Source organism: Anguilla anguilla, chromosome 1, assembly GCF_013347855.1.
Source record: "Anguilla anguilla isolate fAngAng1 chromosome 1, fAngAng1.pri, whole genome shotgun sequence".
NCBI lineage: Eukaryota > Metazoa > Chordata > Actinopteri > Anguilliformes > Anguillidae > Anguilla > Anguilla anguilla.
In genome coordinates, this window is record NC_049201.1 from 63,346,886 (window position 1) to 63,368,257 (window position 21,372).

General features: G+C 37.1%; 1 protein-coding gene and 1 long non-coding RNA gene across 2 annotated transcripts; one reads left to right on the forward strand and one right to left on the reverse strand.

Annotated features, from left to right (window-relative positions):
• Window positions 1-724: 724 nt before the first annotated feature.
• Window positions 725-5,747, reverse strand: cbx3b (chromobox homolog 3b). The gene is made up of 5 exons (XM_035378674.1): window positions 5,484-5,747; window positions 4,371-4,513; window positions 3,382-3,571; window positions 2,079-2,230; window positions 725-1,867 (listed from the first exon to the last, which is right to left on the reverse strand). The coding sequence occupies exons 2-5, from the start codon at window positions 4,508-4,510 to the stop codon at window positions 1,744-1,746; spliced, it is 606 nt and encodes a 201-aa protein (XP_035234565.1). The 5' UTR covers window positions 4,511-4,513; window positions 5,484-5,747; the 3' UTR covers window positions 725-1,743.
• Window positions 5,748-12,406: 6,659 nt separating this feature from the next.
• On the forward strand, window positions 12,407-20,782 carry LOC118224596. Its single transcript, XR_004764674.1, has 3 exons — window positions 12,407-12,478; window positions 12,571-12,612; window positions 17,493-20,782. It is a non-coding gene; the product is annotated as an uncharacterized LOC118224596 (long non-coding RNA).
• Window positions 20,783-21,372: the final 590 nt, after the last annotated feature.

The window sequence follows — 21,372 nt, forward strand, 5'->3', positions numbered from 1 at the left end:
ACATCTTGACCATCTCAAACAAAAAAAGAGCATGGCAAAGCTGTATCGCTCAGTGCTGGAACATACATTGTGACCTTGTTTCAGCTGTTCTGAATAAACTACTGTATTTTATTCTGTGGAAGTGGTTTTCCATAAAGGTATCCTATTAACCCAACAGAGATTTGTAAAGCATAAAACAGCAAAAACCTGATCTCTTATGTAAACATATGAGCTAAAAAGATGCTAAATGTTAGATAAGAAATAACAATGAAACATATACAAAGCTACAAGGCGTCTCCGGCCATTGCTTGTCACAACGAAAACACCCGTCAGCTGTCAGCACAAAGTCCAGCATACTGTGATTGTGGTCATGAGACCAGCCTCTACATGCCCCGACAGCAGCTCTTACAAAACATGGTAAACAGTTATAATGTACATAACCAGACCCAGTCAAATTAGGGTCTACATTTAACCAAGGCTGTGACCAGGCTTCTATCTTACTGCTATGTACTGTGTCTTCGACTTCAAATAATTAATTTGAGGCAATGTTGTTTGAGATACATTGCCTAGATGGTTAATGTTTACATGTACTCTTGAACTATCCTGCCATTAAAGAGCATTATTCACACTTCACCGGAGAAGCAGCTATTATTAGCAAGTCCAAAATTACTAAAAACTGTTTTTTCCAACAGGGTTTGGTGATATGTTACATAATTTCCACACAGTTTAGGAAGGGACCAACAGACACATTTTAAGGAAGTGTTTATTTTCAGACATATTCCCAGATAAGGAACAACGTCTTAGGCGGCTGTTTATCCATCAGTCAGAAAAGTCCATGTTTTATTCATAGCTCTATGAGCAGTGCTACAGATATGATTCCACACCCGAATATCCTGATGCAATTATTAGAACCTCTAGTTAAATAAAGCACTCTACGAGATCCTTGACAGGGGCAATACATCACATTTTGGATATACAAGACATTACTGACATTCTATTTGGTATTTTACCTTTACCTATGAAAGGAAGTCACTTGAACATAAACATGTACTGCAGTTACACCGAGAACAACAAACAATGGTGTTAGAGTGATTGAAGCACTCCAGCATGTTTTACCATAGCATGTTTCAAAAATATTTGAAGCAGTCTGCATTGTCTCAGGTTGTGGCAACCAAAGCAAATGTTACATCTGTTTCAGATATTAAAACAAAGCAATGAGACATGGTAGACCTGTTGAGTGACCACATTCCCAACATAAAACATGAGGGCCTGTAATCCACACTATTGTACAGCTTGACCTTTACACAGACACAAGTTGTAAGGGCCATGTTGTACCTAGTGTTCAAGTCCATCAGTAGTCCTTTATAAAAAAAACTGAGATAAAACATGAAACTTAAAGTCTCAACTGTTAGGAAACACTAGACACAACATTATCATAAAAAAACAAGTTTAGGATGCTTTCCCTTTAGGCCTGTGACCACTGAGAATGACTGGTATCTTTTCATTTCTTTGTTTTTATCCATCCCTCTATCGTACATAAAAAACAGTGTCAATGTTACTACACACAAGGGTGACGCTACTTTTCAGTCACACTGTTATGGAGGGTTCTATAATTTATAGAACAACAAACAGCTGAAAGGATATTGAAAATGAGGATACTGAGAGGGACATCCTAAAAGCTGCCTTTAATGGGAGTATAGTGTCTCCCTCCATGCACTGTAACTGTGCTTTGTCTTTCTCTCTCTCTTTCTCTGAGCCGTCTCCTCACTGCTGATCGTCATCGCCACAGTGCCAGGTCAGCTTCTCTTCATAGAAGGTGATGACCACCTGAGGCCACCTGGCACTGGCTTCCCGGGCTGACAACAAGGCCACCTCCTCGGTGCCTTTCCTGTTGCGACACGCGCACAAGACAGAATGCACAACAAAAGCACAAGTCAACATGCCCCAACAGGACAAACCTGTCTTTTTGACTGCACACCTTACTAACATGTTCCAACTTATTTGCATTAAGTTTCATTATTGAGAGCACACAATAACATCTTCTCTTATTTCCTGGAGCCTAGTAAGGATCTGACGAGAGAAAGAATGGATTTCTTTACCATTTGACCAGGAACATGAGCTCCCCCTGCCTGTCTGTGGACCCAATGATGCGTTCAGGCTCCAGCTGGCTGAGGAGGCCAGCGGGGCTCCCTGCCTCTCGCTCGCCTGGATCCGGCACCTTGCTCTCCTGCTGCTCACTTCCAGACAGCTCCTGTGGGTGACAGAGCACAAGCAGCACTGTCACACTAACTGCCACACAACAAGGCCAAATAGCTATTTGGGCTCCCACAAAGCAATTATTACGCTATAATCTCCAAAAACATGGTCCATGCTTTGCTTCAAAGAAACCAGATTTCATTCTATAAATCACAACAAGATTAAAGTATAACATCCTATTTGTTGAGCATGGTGCCCCTAAAAACGCATCTGAAACGTCCAGAGCCATATAAATTCAACCTACTATCATTCTTTTGTATTTACATTTCGGTAGGTTGAAAGGATAATTGTAACATCAGCTTTGGCTTCTTACTACTATTGCTGCTGCTGCTGCTGCTGCTACTACTACAACTAATAATAATAACAATAATAATAATTTAAATAGCACTTTTGATCCCATGTGAAAGGACAGTATGCTAAAGTGTACTTGAAGTATACTATATTATTATTATAAGAATACGTGAAGTATAATTAAAGTTTATATCAAGTATGCTTAGTATCCATTGTGAAATTTCCAGCTCAAACCAGCCTAAGCTGCATTTTTGACCAGCCAGTATAGTCAGCTAGTCCACCAGCTTACTCTACCAGTATAAACACATAAACAATCTTAAACCATCTTTGAATCCTAGCAGGAATTTTCAGCAGGGATGCTATTTTTCACATGGGATTTGACAGTAAAAATTTCAAAGAGCTTTACATGGACAATTTAGTAAATTAAAAAGGATTTTTATTAAAAGTTTAACTAATAATATTTAAGAAAACACAATGTAAATATTAAATTCAATGTGCAAGCTATCTCAAGACTACAATGGATAGGCAGTCTAAATAAAAATGGTTTACACATGCTTCAAATGCATTTTTGCGAGTTGGAAAACCCATGGTGCCCGTTACCGCTACTGTGTTGTAATCTTTGCCTTCTCATACGGCAAGTGGAAGTTTCAAAATTACAGAAGTGGATGATATAAAACGGATTTTTCACATTTCCTCAATGTGACAGTCTGATACACTCCCAAGGGTGTTTCAAGAAAATGCCAAAAAAAAAAAAAAAAACATTTCCTAACACCTCATTCTGTGTCGCAGCAAGAATCATGTTTGTACGGACTGGCCCCTAAGTTCTGTGCGTTTTCTTTAACTGGAAGTACATACAGCAGAAACAGGGTGGTCAGTGTAGCTCATGTGTACGGTGCTGATCTCAGTAGGATTTTCAGGGTGCCCATGTGTATCTGTGGGTGACAGGTCCTCCTCAATATCCCCTTCAAAGGTGAAGCTTTTCAGGAACTCCTCAATCAGCTCAGGACAGTCCAAATTGTCCTCAGGCTCCCAAGTATTATCAGCACTGAGGACACAGATGGACAATATATGCATACACATGACTGCTCACACAATTACACATTCATGCCCACAAACCACAATGAGGACATTATGAAATTCTGATATCTTCAGCATTTCACCACATGTCAACAGTTATTCATTAAGCAGACTTTTGGTTTGATCATCAAGTATCAACCAACCAAATTTTACATCCACACAGACAGGCAGACAAACACACTGTACATATTTCATGCATATTAAAAATCACAACAAAAGCTGTACAAACCAATTTTATGCATAATATTTACCATCTAACTGTTAGTACAAAAGGACATTTATGCAAATAAACATAAATTAGATATGTGACTATAGAATCATAGGTGTTGAGATGGGGCTCAGTAAAATCAGTGTATACCTATTGTAAGCCGATGGAACTGCTCTGCTGATGGAGTTTATTTAGCTATTTACCATTCTGAAACACTCAAATAAATAGACTTGTTCACTACAAAAATTACTCTCCTGATGCTTTATAATGCAAATAAATATAACCATGCAATATAACCAGACCTTGAACTGCATTATGCAGATATCGACTATAAATAGCACTAAACCTGACGCTGAGACCAAAATAAACATATAAACATACATATGACACACACTGTATATTCTCCATGTGCCCATGACAGTTGTAATAATTTTAAGTGAGAATCCATATATTTAACTTTAACAATTGCTAATTACTCAGTCTCGTGCTTTTCCACCTTTTCAACTGAGTTTGTATGTGTGAGTTTGAGAGAGAGAGAAATGTTCATATGTTCCCATACTCTGTGAAGCCTTTCCACTTCAAGTAGTACTCCACTTTTCCATCAGTGACTCTCCTGTGGATGATTTTCTCCACCACAAACTCTTGTACGACTGTAGTCTCTTCTGTCTTCCTCTGTTTTACATTCTGTTTCTTCCTCATTTCCTGAAGGGGATTCTCTGATTATTGTACGTAGTCAATCAAAATAATATATTAAATAAATAAATAAAAACAGAGATAAACGAGCCCTATTTAGACAAACTACTGTATCAGTTTAAATGTGGAAGAGCAATAGGTGATAATCATATTGGCCTACCACCCATCGAATATATGCTGAACCCTAACTCCCCCTTTCCCATGGGGCCAGCTGGTCATTATGAGACGGAAGCTGAATTTGATCTCAGTATACTGACAACTTCCATCCTGCCTCACTTGTATGCTAAAAAATGATACGAATTATCAATGTAATTAATATACCCATTTGAAAATACGTTCAGATGAATACATCCATACATGCAGTTAACAGCATGTAGGCTACAGGAGCATTGGAACTTCGTAACATCAACTTTCATTAAAATATACCTAGCTAACAATCCTCAGCTATGCAACCCGTCATAATTATAATGTAGATCCACTGGCACAATGTGTAAAACGACTTAAATTCAACTTTGAGAAAGTTGGCTAACTTTGTCTATATATCGCTTGTTGCTAAAACGTTTACTTTGCAGATCACTTCGAAAGCTTCTATCATATGCTACTATTAGCTACAAAGCTAGCAAGATCCATAGATGTAGCCCACAGAAAGAAGCAGACGCTCGTCAAAACAACCGATGCGTCTTTGTCGAATGTCTTGTACTCTCATCAATCGTTGCAATAACGCAGAAGACACTAAAGCAATGTTCCTCTCGCGCAGTAATTATATCTCATTTGAAATAGGGAAAGTTAATTTCAATATTTCGAGTCGCCCAGCAATATTTCACCACCTAGCTTGCTGGCTAGTTCTTTTGTGCTTTAGATGTAACAAGCTAACAAAAACAATGTCGCCAAAAGTAGCCGGGTAAATGGCTTTGCTCTACTAATATGTGACACTTTCTACATAGGAGAATTTGATATAGCCAGCACGGTGCATAATTACCGTAGCGTTTCACCGCGGTGGATGACTCTGTAAAACAATTCAACAGACTATTGACTGCGCTAATATACCGTTTTGCGTATTCTTGTGTGAGCTATCATCAGAGGTCTAGTAAAACTACGTAAGCTTTCAATAGAATACAGAGCCAGCCAAGACGGAATAATTCGGTTTAACATAAATTATGTTAAGAAACATTTTCCTCTATATTCTCTTGGGATTTATGCAAGAAACATTTTGCGAGAGTGGGGAAGATGTCGAGATCTTTGTGTTTACGGAAAACTTTTCATGAATGAGTTAAATTAAAAATGGCCGGACGGAATGCTCGGAGGAAGTGGTTTCTCTGGGAAAAGGCCAGGGCAGGAAAACAGGGAGCACCGAAGATCAAAAGCGTCGGGAAGTGATACAGGCCTAAATATTATCCGAACAGAAAACATGCATATATTATTGGTGACAATTAGTATCCTGATCAATATGATTTCTCTCAGTAATTTTCTCTGAATGGGTCATCAGCTTTTATGTAGTCTACAATGTTTTTCTTATACGAAATCAAAAGGAGGGACGAGTATGAATGGAGTAGACTACAGACAGAGGGCGATGCTGCGCATCAAATCAGTAGGCTACATTGCACTTACATTATAGATTGGAATAAAATAAACATTTAATCATTAAATAACGATTGTTCGTTCACTTGTCATTGTTGATTGTTTTCATAAATGCATCTCCTGAAATGAAATTTTCAGGCTCTTAAATTGTGATCAGCAACTAAAGCATAGCCTACCCTTTGGAATAGCTATTGTCAAGAAGTGTTATCTTACATAGTACATTAAGAATGTATATAAATGATATGAGCCTATTTGCAGAATTTAACTCTTTTAAAGATGAAAATTTAATAGGCTCAGTGACTGTTCAAACAGGATTCAGGTGTACAAAAAAAAAAAAAGATTTATGCTAACAGAGACTGAAATACACAATTTCTGACAATCCATCAGACAACTGTGGTAATTTATCTAGAGCAACTTGATAGCTGATAACGAGTATCACTGATATTTGGGCCATGTTCTCAATTCCCAGCTGGGATGCTGTCATTGTGCCAATAAGCATGGTTTTAACCTGAATTACTTCCATAAAAATATCCAACTATAAATAGATTGCATCTAAAAATGTAATCTGTGTAAGTCACTTTGGATAGGAGCCACTACTAAATGCCTAAATCTAATGTGATGGTTTATGTGTATCTCTGCTATCCTGCCTGTGCTCAGGACAGGTGCCAGGTGAGAGGCATAAGCACCAGCTGTGTGCTGTCATTTTTGGAAAAAGGATGTTCAGTAGGCAAAGTGCTTGCTATTAAAAATAAGTTAACATGGGTATGCCTATACTGTAGCTGTGTAGGAGAAGACATTTATTTAAATAGCCTACTAATTAAATATAAAGTAAAATACAAATATGATATGAAAATAGATTCAATTCCCAAGTAGGCCTACATCCCATTGAACAAAGGTAGGAAGACCACCATGTTCCACATAGCACATATTAATTGCTAAAAGTTTCTTTTGAAGTATTCCATCCAAAAGTGGACTGATTAATCCCAGCCCAAATTCCAGGTCTACAGAGTACAAGGTGATGTAATTTTTTTCTGTACCTTCATTTTCAAAGGAAGAAGCATCATAAGATCATTTTATTTATTTATTTATTTATTTATTTTTTGTAATCTAGGTCTATGTTGTCACTTCACTACTGTATAAATGATATATGAGCAATTAATTTAACCTAACAACAAAGCTACTATGTTCTGGCACATATAGACTATTATTAAGCGGGTACCTGTATTGAAAATACACATTCCTTATTCATTATTTTCAGAGTTAGGGACAAATATCTGTATCTGTTTAATACTTCAATACTCATATGTGTTTTAAATTTATACTAATATAATCTCCAAAATGTGATACATAGTTTCACAACTTTAATTGCTTTCGAATACTGTTATGGCCTCCCCACTTCATGAATATGGGGTGTGCGGAAACCTCACTAGTTGAGATTTGTTAGTAAAGTGACCTGACCAATAGACTTCCAAAGAGGGGACTAATTACATAAATGCAGACTAAGCATTTCTTTCACTGCCCAGCACGATCCCCATCCTAACTAGTCTAGATGTGTAGCAGGAGTTCGTATTAGTCCGAGAATACTGCACTACAGAGCATCACCTCTAATCAAAAATCTGACCTTGCTTTTCAAGAGGATAGTTTCGGCTTTCATTATATAAGAGTATTTCTGAAAAATGTGAACAGGAGCGATATTTTTATGCCCTTTTAAAATTTTCAGATGAACAACATTTGTTTTATTTTTACGCAAGCAAAAGTGCGCAAAGGTTTAAGATAATTTGTGGTATTAATCTTGTAGAAAATGATGAAGTACAAGTAATATGATAAAATCAGTAGCGTTATTTTCTAAAAACGACACAGAAACTATTTGCGTATGCATTCGCGTGGCTTCATTCATGCGTCAGAAGGCGTAAAAAGCACGTGGTTGAAGCAGTAATTTTTGTAAAATCACGTAAAATGCCGACTTGAGAAATATGTATGGGCGAGGATTACTCGAATATAAGCAGTAAACCGAATTCTATTGAAATATTGCCACCTTGTGATTATTATTGGAAATTACAGCAGCTCAATTCCTATAAATCCAACGGAATGAAAGAAATTGTACTTACACCAGGTAAATCAAATAGAAGTCATAATTGACAATTTGTGCCTTGTTTCTGCCTCTTGTTTAAAGTCTTGCTTCCGCTGTAATTGGTCATCCAGAATTTATACAGGTGGAACTTGCCGTGAAAGGTGTTCTGGCCAAATTACCAGCCTGGCTCTGTTTATCTGAGTTTTTGTTTTAATAATATCTCATTTTAAAAATACCACTGAAGTGGGTGCAATACATGGGTGATGGTTGGGGTGATTTCTCCATTTCAATGCACAGCACCTTGAGGTCCCGACACATAACAAGCTTTATAAATACAAAGAATTACAATATTTATTAAATTAAATCTGTTTCGAGAATTAAATGCCACCAAGTATGCAATTTTGGTCTGGTTACAGGATACATATGACCAATGCAAATTTAATTTGAGTGTAACACTAATTATATAAATTTCAAACAGTATTTAAAGGAGTAAAGTTGTTAAAAGAACGCCTTACCAACAAAGTTGCCATGCAGTCATGTATGAGCTTTATATTACTCTGTAATGTAAGCTGGAAAACATCCTTCAGACTTTTTTTCTATCAAAACAATAAATAAATAAATAAATAAATAAATAAACATTCATTCAGAAAAATACTCCTAATCTGGAGTTGAATGTAATAAAAAAACTTTTCATTATTTATGTATTGTTCATAAAATTGCATTCCTATATGAACAGCATTATTATTATTATTATTAGTATTATTATTATTATTATTATTATTATTATTTTAAAAGCACAGGAGTAGTGGAATACTTCAAATATTCTAAAATAACATTGTCAGTATTCATCATCAAAAGACAGTTTACTGTTTACAAAATATATTGTATGTCATGTCGATATAATTGACAATTAAATACAGTATATACATATATGTGCTCAGCTGGAGGTAATGCCGCATTGTTGTTCGAGAACTTGAAATTAAACAGCAAGATTACGCATCATGAATACGAATAACAGGTTGCCACAGCTCTTTTTCAAATAAGAGGTACTTTAAATGTAATGTAATCTAATCCAATGAAATGTGTAATATGTGGTGTTTTTAAAATAAATAAATAAATAAATAAATAAATAAATCTACCTGGCTTTAATTAGGCTATTATACATGCATTTAATACTTTTTTCGACTCTTTTGCATAAGTTGGTTCTGATTGGGTAGTGCTCAACAATGTGGGTTGAGTTTACCTTGTAAGGGAATCGTCTTGGCAACAGACATTGGCCTTCGTGATCTTTTCAGTTTTGAGCTTTCTTATTGGTTCGTAACAACTTCCAGTGGGAGGAGTTTACGCGTCAGAGGCGGTGCAACAAAGCTTTACTCTAATTTGTTGAAAATACACCACGCCTCGAAGTGTTGCATATGTATGTTCTTCATCTTTTGCCCACTTAAAATGTATTACACTGAAAATTATCATTTCCCCTATCAATGTAATACCATTTAACCTGGTGTCTAACGATTTTAAAATACGACTATAATTTCATAACAAATATTTGAACATTGAGAACTAGTAGACGCGTTATAACACTTTTAAAGCAGGCTAATTTAAAATACGACTATTATTTCATAACAACTATTAAAACATTGAAAACAAGCCGACGCAGTGAAACACATTTAGGGTAGATTAATTTATGATTGGTTAATTGGTTGCTTATTGAAAAAAAGGTAGACATATTCAATCAAAGCATTCACAGAAAAGACCAGAAGACCAACGGACTTCTTGAATTATTTTAAAGTAAAGGAAACCCTTCTCAGAGTTTTCGAAAGTGACGGACAGGAAAAAGAATACATTTGAAAGGTGAGGCTATCAAGTCATTGTCTGGGACACGTGAAATATGATCAGTGATCAAAAACAATTCAACATTCCATCCAGAATATAATCATTAGTTCAGAATGTAACAATAACAACATAAGATCTGCAGAAAGCGTGACGGGCTGTATGATAGAGGTTTTATTATGTCATGCATCATAAAAACAATCACAAATAGGCTACTTTACACATCAGACAATGACTTTTTAGACATAGGCTGTTTATGTTCTTGTTGCAGCTAGCCTACATGTCGTTTCTTCAAAATTTTGTACCACGAATTCGAATTTAGAACAACGGGGGATAACTTTTTAAAAACCTTCCATCTTTAGAAATGTTTACATCAACACACATGACAAATCTGTTGAACGTGAACTTCTTGGTCCATGTAGCTGATTTACGTGGCAGCCGGAAACAGCGATATTTCAAGCTTTAGCCTACTTTCAGATTAGTTCATTATTTAGTAAAGATTAGTCGACAACTGTCATAATTTATATCATGCTATGCTGGATCAATTTCCGATCTCAATCCTTAACTTAAAGGAAGCGATTTTCCACACTGACCATTTTTGTTTCCTCACACACTGTTCGAGAGATTTATTCTCATGACGCCCAAACAGGAAATTCCTGATTTATACGTTCAGTTGTGGTGTTCAATACATCTAAGATTACAGCCACAAAAGAACTAGCTTTCCTTCAAATAGAACAGATTGCAAACCGGTCCATCCAATCAGATCATATTTACCTCGTTTTTGAGGGGAAACATGTTTTAGGGTGCTCTCTTTCAATTGGTACGAATAATTACTTATAAATAGAAACACACACAGCCAACTGTGTGCCGAGATGGTTACCCTGATGTCAAAGGAAATGAAAAAATTCGCCACGACGTCATACAGCCATAAGACATTAATAATAGGCTACATAACAAACGACGTTTCATAGCTAGAATAAGTGTCCCGAGTAGCCTACGCACAATCAGGTTGTTTAGGCTACAATAATCGTTTTGTAAACAGAGACATGATACAAAATTAAGTGTAGCCTACAGAGAAAATAAGACGACAGAACTCCCCAAATGATCAGCTATCCCCTTGTTGGGAAATAACCTTAATTCCGTGGAAAGCTTTTAGTCCCCTGCGGTAGCTGAACGATCAAGTTTAAAGTCTTGAAGAAAACTCCAGTCTTTGAAATTCTGTACACCGAAAAGCCAGAGGTGGGGTAAGATTTTATTGAACCATAAGTAAAAATACCTAAATCAAGTTCGTGACATTGTGGACAGATTTATTGCTGGCAGCCTCTTAAATCATTACCGCGGTCTGTCTCCTACCTTTATGCATCCTATTGGTCCAAACTTGTGACGTCATACTGACTAACAGTGTTGCATTGGGCATGCGTGAACTGGAACGCAATAGTAGGTTGCCTCGAGCTGCGGGAAATAAGTAGGTCCTCTGGGGTTGGCACTCGAGACACTACCCGGCCTTGACTATAGTGTTCCTAGTTCCCATCCTTTTCCCAACCGATTTTTTTTTCTATGTGGTAGGCAGCCTTATAAAATTTTGCCAGTCTTATATTCATGTTGTATATTCCTCAAGAGTTTCTGTGATTAATATGCAACTTAGATTTCATTTTATAGTGATAGGTACGTGGCTTTGCCTTCTTACCCCCAAATAGACAATTCAAAATTGAACGATTGGAGGCACTGGTAATGCAATTTTCATTTGAAACTGCGAATTCAGTTGCCGATAGCTGAAACTAGATAAGGTTCCCAATCCTAAACCCTCCTAGGAATGTGTAAAATGGTCCTCACTTTTTACTTTTGTGCCATTAAGCAAGGCAATTATTATTACTTATATATTTCAGTACATGTCCACCTGTACACATTGATTGTATATAAAACAGTAAGTTGTGTTCTGGGTAAGAGCATCGACTGGCTAAATTTAATGTAAAAATGTAAAATGATATTCGTTACATATCTGTTTTAAATATGAAAAGTAGGTCTATGAAGTTAGCATGTAACAATAATAACAATACATATTATTATTATTATTATTATTATTTTTATTATTATTAATAAAATAATTTGCACTAGTGGTAGGCTATTTAGCAGCCGAACAATAAACTAACAAGGTGTAAATGAGACTCTTTTATACATGTAAAATGTAAAATTTAAGAGCAAACATTTCAGCGTGGAGTTCTTCTCCCCTCCATGCCCAGCAAACAAATGGTGCACGCACGGGCGAAAGTTAAAAAAGAAAAAAAAGAAAAAAAAAACTTTGATTGACAGTTCCGCTTTACCCAATCACATCGCCGCCACTGACCACAGTTGTTTGATTGGCTCATATGTTTACTAGCGTCACGAAACCAGTTTAACCAATTATATTTCAATATGCAAATGACAAAAAACTTATTTCGTTCATTTAAGGTTACTCTTTGGCGCCACGGAGAGGAGACGGATGGAAGCATTCTGAGGTGGAATTTGTATCTATTTATACAAATAATTTGAAAACATCATCTAGTGTCATTCGATATTTTTAGAATAATGGTTGCATTATTATTTACAGGAATAATCCAGAAATTAGCACCAAAAAGAACCGCGATGGAAGGTAAGAAAGATGAAAAGGCCTATCTGTTAAATATTTGGACACGGGTAAATGAGCATTTGTCCTCTAGGGGGTGCTGACCACTAGTTCACTCGGTGGAAGGCAGAGGTTGACTGCTGGTTAGCATTATAATCGAGTCTGAAAAATACTTTATCTGCACTCTAGATGTTTCTGTACTCGCTAAGATCAATTGCCTATGCTTCCTGATTAAAAAGCTTAACACTGTCATTTGCTGATTTATTCGATGGATTCTGATGTTAATAATAAGGACATCTACTATAAGATTAAAGCCTCCAGCCACAAAAGAACTAGCGGCCTTCCTCCAGATTTTACACATCGATGCAGGTTGCTTTTTAACTGTTTTGTTTGTTTCCACTATTAAATAGTTTTTTTCTGTTTGCATGGCATATCATTTTGAAACTAAGTTACACATTTTGCCAGTTTTTATGTATATATAGAATATATAGAATGCTGGCCCTAGGACTTGTATCTGTATGTCAATTATAATAAAAATGCAGGTTAACAGGCACAAAAAATATGTGTTGAGGGCTAACAATAACTTGTGATGCATGGAGGGATTGTATGTATACTAATTTCTGCTAGAATGAGTCTGTTAAGCCCGCATTTTAGAGGTAACTTTCCAGGATAACAATTGACTTTAATAAGTTATTAACTCAGTGAGTGTGCTGGGATTTTAAGTTTTGCCACATTTTATATTCCACATGCAAATTTTTAACTGTCCGAGACACTATTTATTGCGGTGTAATAGTCTAATTAAACTTTGTAAGTTGGGCTTTTAGTGCAAACTATTTGGGGTCTAGGCAATTTTTTATATATTGAAAATCCGAATAAAACATTTAGAAGAATCATGCACTGATTGTCCTTCATAACAATTGAAGTCATTATATTTAGAAAGGAATGCAATCAGAATTACTGTGTTGAAAGTCCGCAAATGGTCACATTATGTTAGAGTGTGAAACTGAAAATAATGTTTTGGAAGAGCGTGTCTGAAGTAACTAAAATGGGTTGGTGCAGGTAGGTTTTAGGTCTGGTCTGTACATCCCCCATTTTACGCACTGGTGAGAAAGGACAACATGTGGAACTGAGTCAAGCTTTCAATCATTTGTTTGGGGAAGCACAGATACCCAGTTTGGACTCTGCATGAATCCTTTCTGCTACCAACTAAGCCTGGGCATGAGAATTGGCCTCTCCCTTTCTCTCTTGCCTGCTGTTTTTAAGAGGCACCTATCCTGTACTTTCAGACTCCGAATCTGATTTGTGATCTGAAGATTCAATCCTCACATTAAAAATGGAAAAGCTGTTTTACCCTGTGCTGCTGGGTTTGACCCATTCTCCAGTTCTCAGCAGTATCAGTCTCTGAGAGGCACAAATCCAGCCAACACTGCTGGGTGGACTCTTTGGTGTTGACAGAATATTTTTTGTGCAGCACCAGAGTCTACAGACTTTATGTCAGTCTTCTAGATGCCAAGCCTGATACACGTCTGCTTTTCATGGTCGTGAGTGCATTTAATAGAAAAAAAATGTAATCATTTCAAATGTTTTTGAAATGATTATATATTCAAAGAAAATGGTGTGAATGGCCAAGAATAATAATCTTTGATGGTGGCCTGAATGATAATAGAAAATAATTTTGACAAAAAAGGTATTTTTTCCACCATAAGGTTTTTCTTACACCTTAAGAGACATTCTAAAATTAGGTGAAAAAAAGGTGAAGTCACAAAACCTCTAGGGCCATGTTATACAAATATCAACAATCACCTTTTTGTAAATTTATTTCATTAAGGAAAATATTTTTAGCTTTCTGTTTCAGTTCTTGTTGATACTTTAATGGACTTCCATAGTAAGAGGGCATATCCTGAAGTATGTAAAACATCCTTACATCTTTACAAAATATTTAATTGCAAACTCACAATCATGCAATAAAATATTATATTGGACAATTTAAAAATGTTGACTAATATCTTTGTTTATTCGTTTAGCATATATTTTTAAATTTATCAAAATACTGATCTAGCCATTGCACAGTTCATGTTTATATTTACTGAAGTAATTCAAGTTCTGTGCAATGCTTCACGTTACAACAAAAAAATTCCATCAAAAGCAAAATTCAATTTAACTTTTTTTTGTGGTGCCTAGCTGGTTGATCACTGCATTATATTTTACTAATCACATTTCTGCAATGTGATTGGTAATTTTGCTGTTTCTCTTATTTTGGAAAAGTAAAAAAGCCTATCACACTCTGATATATTATGTATGGAACTAGTTTTCATAAATCACTGTGTAAGTGTTTTACTGTAGGCAGGCAATGACAATTGTTTAGCTTTTTTACTGTAATTATTTTCCTGAATTTTGAAAGTTGTGTTTTTCAAAGCAATGCTTGATTTGCCTCCTTCCAGATTTCCTCTATTATTGCATATTTGTCACTGAATGGTTTCATATCTTTAGACAAAATGTAATGTTAGACAAAGGGAACCTGAGTAAAAACACATTTTAAATTTATTATTTCATTTATTCAATGAAGTTATCAAACATCCATATCACCTTTAAACATAATAGCTGGTTGCACCACCTTTGGCAGCAATAACTGCGACCAAACGTTTCCTATAATTTGATAGCCCTATCAGTCTTTCACATTGCTGTGGAAGGATTTTAGCCCACTCTCTCTTGTTGTAGAACTGCTTTAATTCAGACAAATTGGTAGGTTTTCAAGCATGAACTGCTTGTTTCAGGCCCTGCCACAGCATCTTTATTGGGTTCACGTCACAACTTTGACTAGGCCACTCCAAGACATTCATTTTGTTTCTTTTCAGCCATTAGGTGTGGACTTGATTTTATGTTTTGGATCATTTTTGCATACCAAGATTATGCTTCAGTTTCAGTTCATAGACAGATGACCAGACATTCTCCTTCAGAATTTTCTGGTAAAGAGCAGAATTAATGGTTCCTTCAATAATGGGAAGTCATCCCAAGGCAGCAAAGCATCGCCACACCTTCACACTACCACCACCATGTTTCAGTGTTGGTATGATGTTCTTACTGTGAAATGCTGTGTTTGCCTTATGGCAAACATAATGGGACCCTTGTCATCCTAAAAGTTTCACTTTTGACTCATCTGTCCATAGTACATTACCCCAAACAGCGTGGAGGTCATCCAGGTGTTTTTTTGCAAATGTGAGATGAGCATTGATGTTTGATTTGGTTAGCACCTTGCTACTCTCCCATCAAGCCTGGCTGTGTTCAATTAGCTGAATCCAACTATCAATAGAATTTGGTTAATTGGTTGATTGAATAACTAAAGGGGGGGGGGATACTTTCTCTCATGGGCAATATGGCTGTCTGAAAACTTTTTAATTGAATAAATGAAATTATAATTTTTAAAATGTGTTTGGTGGTTATGTGCAGTTTCTTTTTGTCTACTATTACATTTTGTCTAAAGATCTGAAACCATTGAGTGTGACAAATATGCAATAATATAGGAAATCAGGAAGGGGGCAAGTACATTGTCACAGCACTTCATATTAGCCTAAATATTTCACTTAAATTTTTATCAGTCCACAGTTGTCATACAGATGGGGAAGGGCTGGACTGAAAAAATAAGTATGTAAATAAATGTGGAAAAAGTTGGGGGCAATCCTCAAATTTTATATTGAAAAATCATTAATGAATGTGACTAAAATGCAAACATGTTTTTACATGACTAATGAATTATAAGAATATTGCTAACACATAAAATACAATTAATGGGGATCATTATAAACACAAATGTTCATAGACGTTACATAACTAATAAAAAAATATTTTTTTCTTGACGTTTCCAAATGAGCCTATATCATAAGTTAAGGAAATGAAGTACAGTTTTACTTAAAGACTTTATATGCATAATCTACCCACACCCTGGTTCGCATTGGCACTCTAATGAATCATCATAGATTTTTGGAAAGTTCTGGCATATATTGCATATGCATAAAGATTATCATGATAATTAATCGGACCCCCTATATCCTTATTATCAAAAGAAAACATAACTATGGAATGTGCCTTACAAATATCTTCAGAAAAGCCAAGGGGCCTGAGTTGAAACTGGTAGGTTTGCTGTGAAGTAAAAAAAAAACAAAAAAACACCTTATACCTATTGTGACTTATCTCAATGGCTAATACTTTGCATATGTAAACAAAGCAAAAAAGAGAGAAAAAAACTGTGAAATAAATAAATATGTAAGTAAGGTCTGATGGGTCACAGGGTCACAGGAAATTGTGCAGTCGGTGACTGGCACATTATATGCTTACGTGACACGTCGTTTCTCTTGACTCATTCATTTGCCTGAAATGTAGGATGTGACTTTACGTGCTGGTGCAGTTCAGACTAGGGCACCCCAACCTTTTAATTTCCGGGCCCTCTAAAGGGACCACCCTCTGGCTGATGACCCCCACAAAAACTGTTCACTTCCGACACTTTTATCTTATGCCCACTCCTGCCTACATGCAGTGTAGTCAGTAGTCACGGATCTGGATAAAACATGCAGCTACCTACGATATAAATAATGAATACAAATATTGATTTGAATATTACAGAGGATTTTTGTAAACTAGACGAAGGTTATTTTATCTGAAGGTTGAAAATATGTAATACATATGGAATATGGAAATATAAACACACTATTGTGAAAATACATTGTACATTTTAAAAACCCTGGGACTCTCATGGACTCCAAGAGGCTCCCATTTTTGCATGTGCATTGTTGAGACTGAGGGTGTGCATACCTGGTAGTTGAACAGGTAGTGAACATGCGCGTTGCTCAGGGGCCAGGGCCTGCATGGGCAGGGCACTCACAGTTCTCTTCCTTTTGCTTTCTCACACCCAGGGACCTCCCCGGAGAGCTGATTAAAATGTTTCCTGTCGGAGAGCTGGCAGGGATTGCTGCGCAAGATGAATGTGGTGTTGATGGTCTCCAGTATGAGCCCCCATTGATCATATTGTGGCTGGTGGCACGGGACCTGAGGAGACGGGCACTCAGGTTGCTAATCAATGCTGGATCCTCTCACCCTTCCCCCTCCCACCAATCCCAGCATGATCAAGTTGCTGAGCGCTCTGTGTGCCACTGAAAGACTACTAACTGACTGAGAGACGCAACAATATTGACCAAACATTGAGGAAAAGGATTTGGTATCTTGATGAAGGTGGTGTGTAACGTACATAGGACCGGTCTGTTTCTGTTTGTGTGCTTTTCATAGCTTATGTCCGTCCACCTTATCAGGTTTCCACATGCTCAGTAATTGCTCCTGTGGCCTCCATACACTGGATGGTTGAGAAACCACTCATCTCTTTTGTGGTTTCATGTTTGTTTTTATACATTTTCACACTGAACAATGGCTTTCTCCCCTGTGCAATTTTTCATGATCTCTTCTCATTTAAACTGAAGCAGTAGCCCACAGCACATTTCTGGATTTGCCATGGCCAGGATTTTACTGTGTTCAGTGTGAGAACAGTCCTTTGTTTTAACAAGTGAGAGAGTTGTTTATACTATAGTGCAGGGACAAAAGTATCTAACCTGACAGAGCTCAAACACTGGTGCCAGAACAAAAGCAAAAGGTATTTCTCCCATGTTAAAACATAAACATTGTCTTTTGCCGTTGTTACATTCATGGCTTCTGCTGTTATTGACCAGGTAGCAGCAGACATGGTAACAACCACATTATATCATCAAACTAAGTCACTTCTAATAAAAACTGCTCTCATTTCCTCTCTATTTCACATCCAACCTGTTTGCAGTGGTTTATGCTAGCTCTATATTTTCATTGTTTCAGTAGAAATGAAAATGAAAACAGTTCACTGTGGCAGTACATATATATATTTTTGTAGGGTGTTTATAATAGATATATGTTGTAATTGTTTTTCCTGCAAATTCTTTAAATGCTCTAATTCTGTGACACATTCTGGGTGGGAGTAACTGCAGAAGCTCTGGTGTGGATGTTATTGTGGTGGAGTTCTGCGTCACTGGTGTTCTAGAAAGCGCTGATCTTTGTGAAGTGATACAATGTCGCTGCCCGGAACATCAGAGGGATGCCTGTAATGGCTATGTTGACTGGCCCCTGACACTATGACCTTGTGATCCTGGGTCATTGAAACTGTGGTGACAGCTTCCATGGCAACAGAGCACTTAATGTGGGGAGAATGGGCTCCAGGCACTGAAGTGGAGGGGAGGGGGTAGGGTGGTGTGGGGTGGGCTGTTTGTCTCTTTCCCCATCTGGCCTGAATAATGGCTTACCTTCTTTATGCAGACCTGAACCTCAGTAGGCTACCAGTTGTGTGCCATCAAATCATCTGGAGAATGTCCTCAGCCTTACCTGTGCTGGTGCATCTTGTGAAATATAAATGTTCCACCTTTACAATAAATGGTCATCCTTCAGCTGCATGTCTGCTGCTGTCTTTACAGAGCTCTAATGCATGATTTGTCTTGTCTTCCTCATTTCTAACCTTTGAAAAACTATTTAATATGCTCTGCTTCTTATGTTCTTATCTTCAGCTTTTTCTTCATTTTAATGTTTGTTGACCTTGATCAGCACACAAGTCCAGCTGTATGTCCAGCATCCTCTGTGGTTTTCCAATCACTGCAAAATTAAGAGATTTGTGGTTCAAAATGGTCACTGGTCACTAGACTGCCTTGTGACTACCTTTATCTTCAACACTTATGGCATTAAGCATGAAGGAATTTGTGTCGGCTGTCTTGGATTCAGGAATATAGTGGATTTTTTCTACAAGCTCGCCATTATTCAGGGTCAGGGGTCAAAAGAATTCCTCTTTCCCTGGGCAGGATGCCTAATGGCTGACAGATGTGTATAAATTCTAACTGTTACTTGTTTGGAGTGAAACGGTAGGCCTTTTTTTCCACAGCCATTGGGTGTAATCAGTAATGTTTCTCCTGGAAAAGCGCATTCCTCTGGCCAGTGGTGAATGCGCTTCCCACAGAGGGTCAACAGTGGTCTCCTGTCAGCGGCAAAGCGTGTCCAGATGGCCGGACCCCCGCACTCCAGCTCCTGCAAGTGGAGGCCTGTGTGGCTCGGGTCATGTCTGACTGGACCCTTTTGACTGCGCCAGACCCACTGCTCTCAGGTTACGGGGAGGCATGCACCAGTCATACCAATCTTCTTCTTTTTTTTTGAGAGAGAGAAAGAGTGTGTAAACTTTTAAGCCAATTTGTTTAAGCACTTTTATTGAGTACATGTCACCATTTCATAGTCTGCATTACAGTAGAGGACACAAATGTTATAGTGTGTCTTTATTGGCCTGTTACATTTTCATATATCCTGCCTATCTACTTTGAGCATGAAGAGCCTCTACTTTCACGTATGTGCGAAACATGACTGATTGATTTAAACACTCTATTTAGAATTTAATTGGTATGATTTGTTCTTATGGATAAACACACGTTGATCTGTGCTTTATGATGTTGTGTCACTTCATGTCATTTTATGCACATTTATCTTATTTAACTTACTTAACTTAATTTAAATTACTTAACTTTAGTCACATTGTTAATTAACTTGATGAGTTGAAATTATTCTATCTGACATAAAACCTTGTAATTTTGCTGTATGGAATAAACAATGATTTAAATAAGAGAATATAGCCACTCCACCCCCCTTGTCTCTCACTCTCTCCCTCTCCTCTCTCTTTCTCTCTCTCTCTCTCTCTCTCTCTCTCTCTCTCTCACACACACACACACACACCAAGGCATGGCTAATTCTGGTTTAGACCCCTGCGCAGATGATAACGGTCCAGAAATTGGCTCTGTTTCAAACAGTTAAAAAGGCTCCTACCAAATGCATTTACGAAATGAATGTCCTTATTACGACTGTTGATTTACAGGTTGTTAAACTGTGCATTAGAAAGCCATTGCCTTGATCATAACTCTGAGACATTGACACATTAGTTTTTTATAGCTTGTTCAAGAGAGCTTGTTTATGGATGCACCCTCTGCTGGCTGCTGAATTTACAGAGGATATATAAGTGATATTTGGAATGTGTTTTCTGCTAAATAAATATAATTGGCTATTTAAATAAAGTTGTAACAATGATAATAAATATTGAGAATTTTCTGCCCTTCAACACCAGCAGTGATGTCTCCAGTAAAACAGTTCTAACAGTGGATTGGTCTTCTCTCTGACCTTTGGTGTGCAGTCCTACTCATATGATGCTGAGAGACGGTAATGTAAAACTGGACACAGTTCGACAGCTGCTTCTGTTGCCATGAGAACAAATGTAACATAAAGATAATATCTCCACATGGACAAGAAATGTAAATCACAATTTAATAATTAGTGCTATTTATTCTTGGCCTAATGTGTTGTTCATATGTGTTGTCTGCTTTTATAATTCATCTGACTGATTGTAGCAGACGGTGACATAGTTGTGTTTCATATGTCTCTCTCTCATAATGTGATATGATATTATCATATGAAATGATGGCGTAATGACAATTATGAAGCAAGTTTTAAGTCGGTTATTAATTCAGCTTTCAATGATTCCAGTGACTGGAAAGCATGGACTAATGACTGTCATTTCTCAGCTGGAAGTATAGAATGTTCTTTCTGATGGGAAAGGGATGGCATGAAAGAGAAGTGTTTAAAGGGCATTCAATGCCATACTGTAGCCTGGGAAGATGTCAGCTGGCTAGGTTTCAGTGCCAAAAGCGCAAATCTATGTGTGCTGTCGTTGTTCAAATGCACAAACTGCTAAAATGC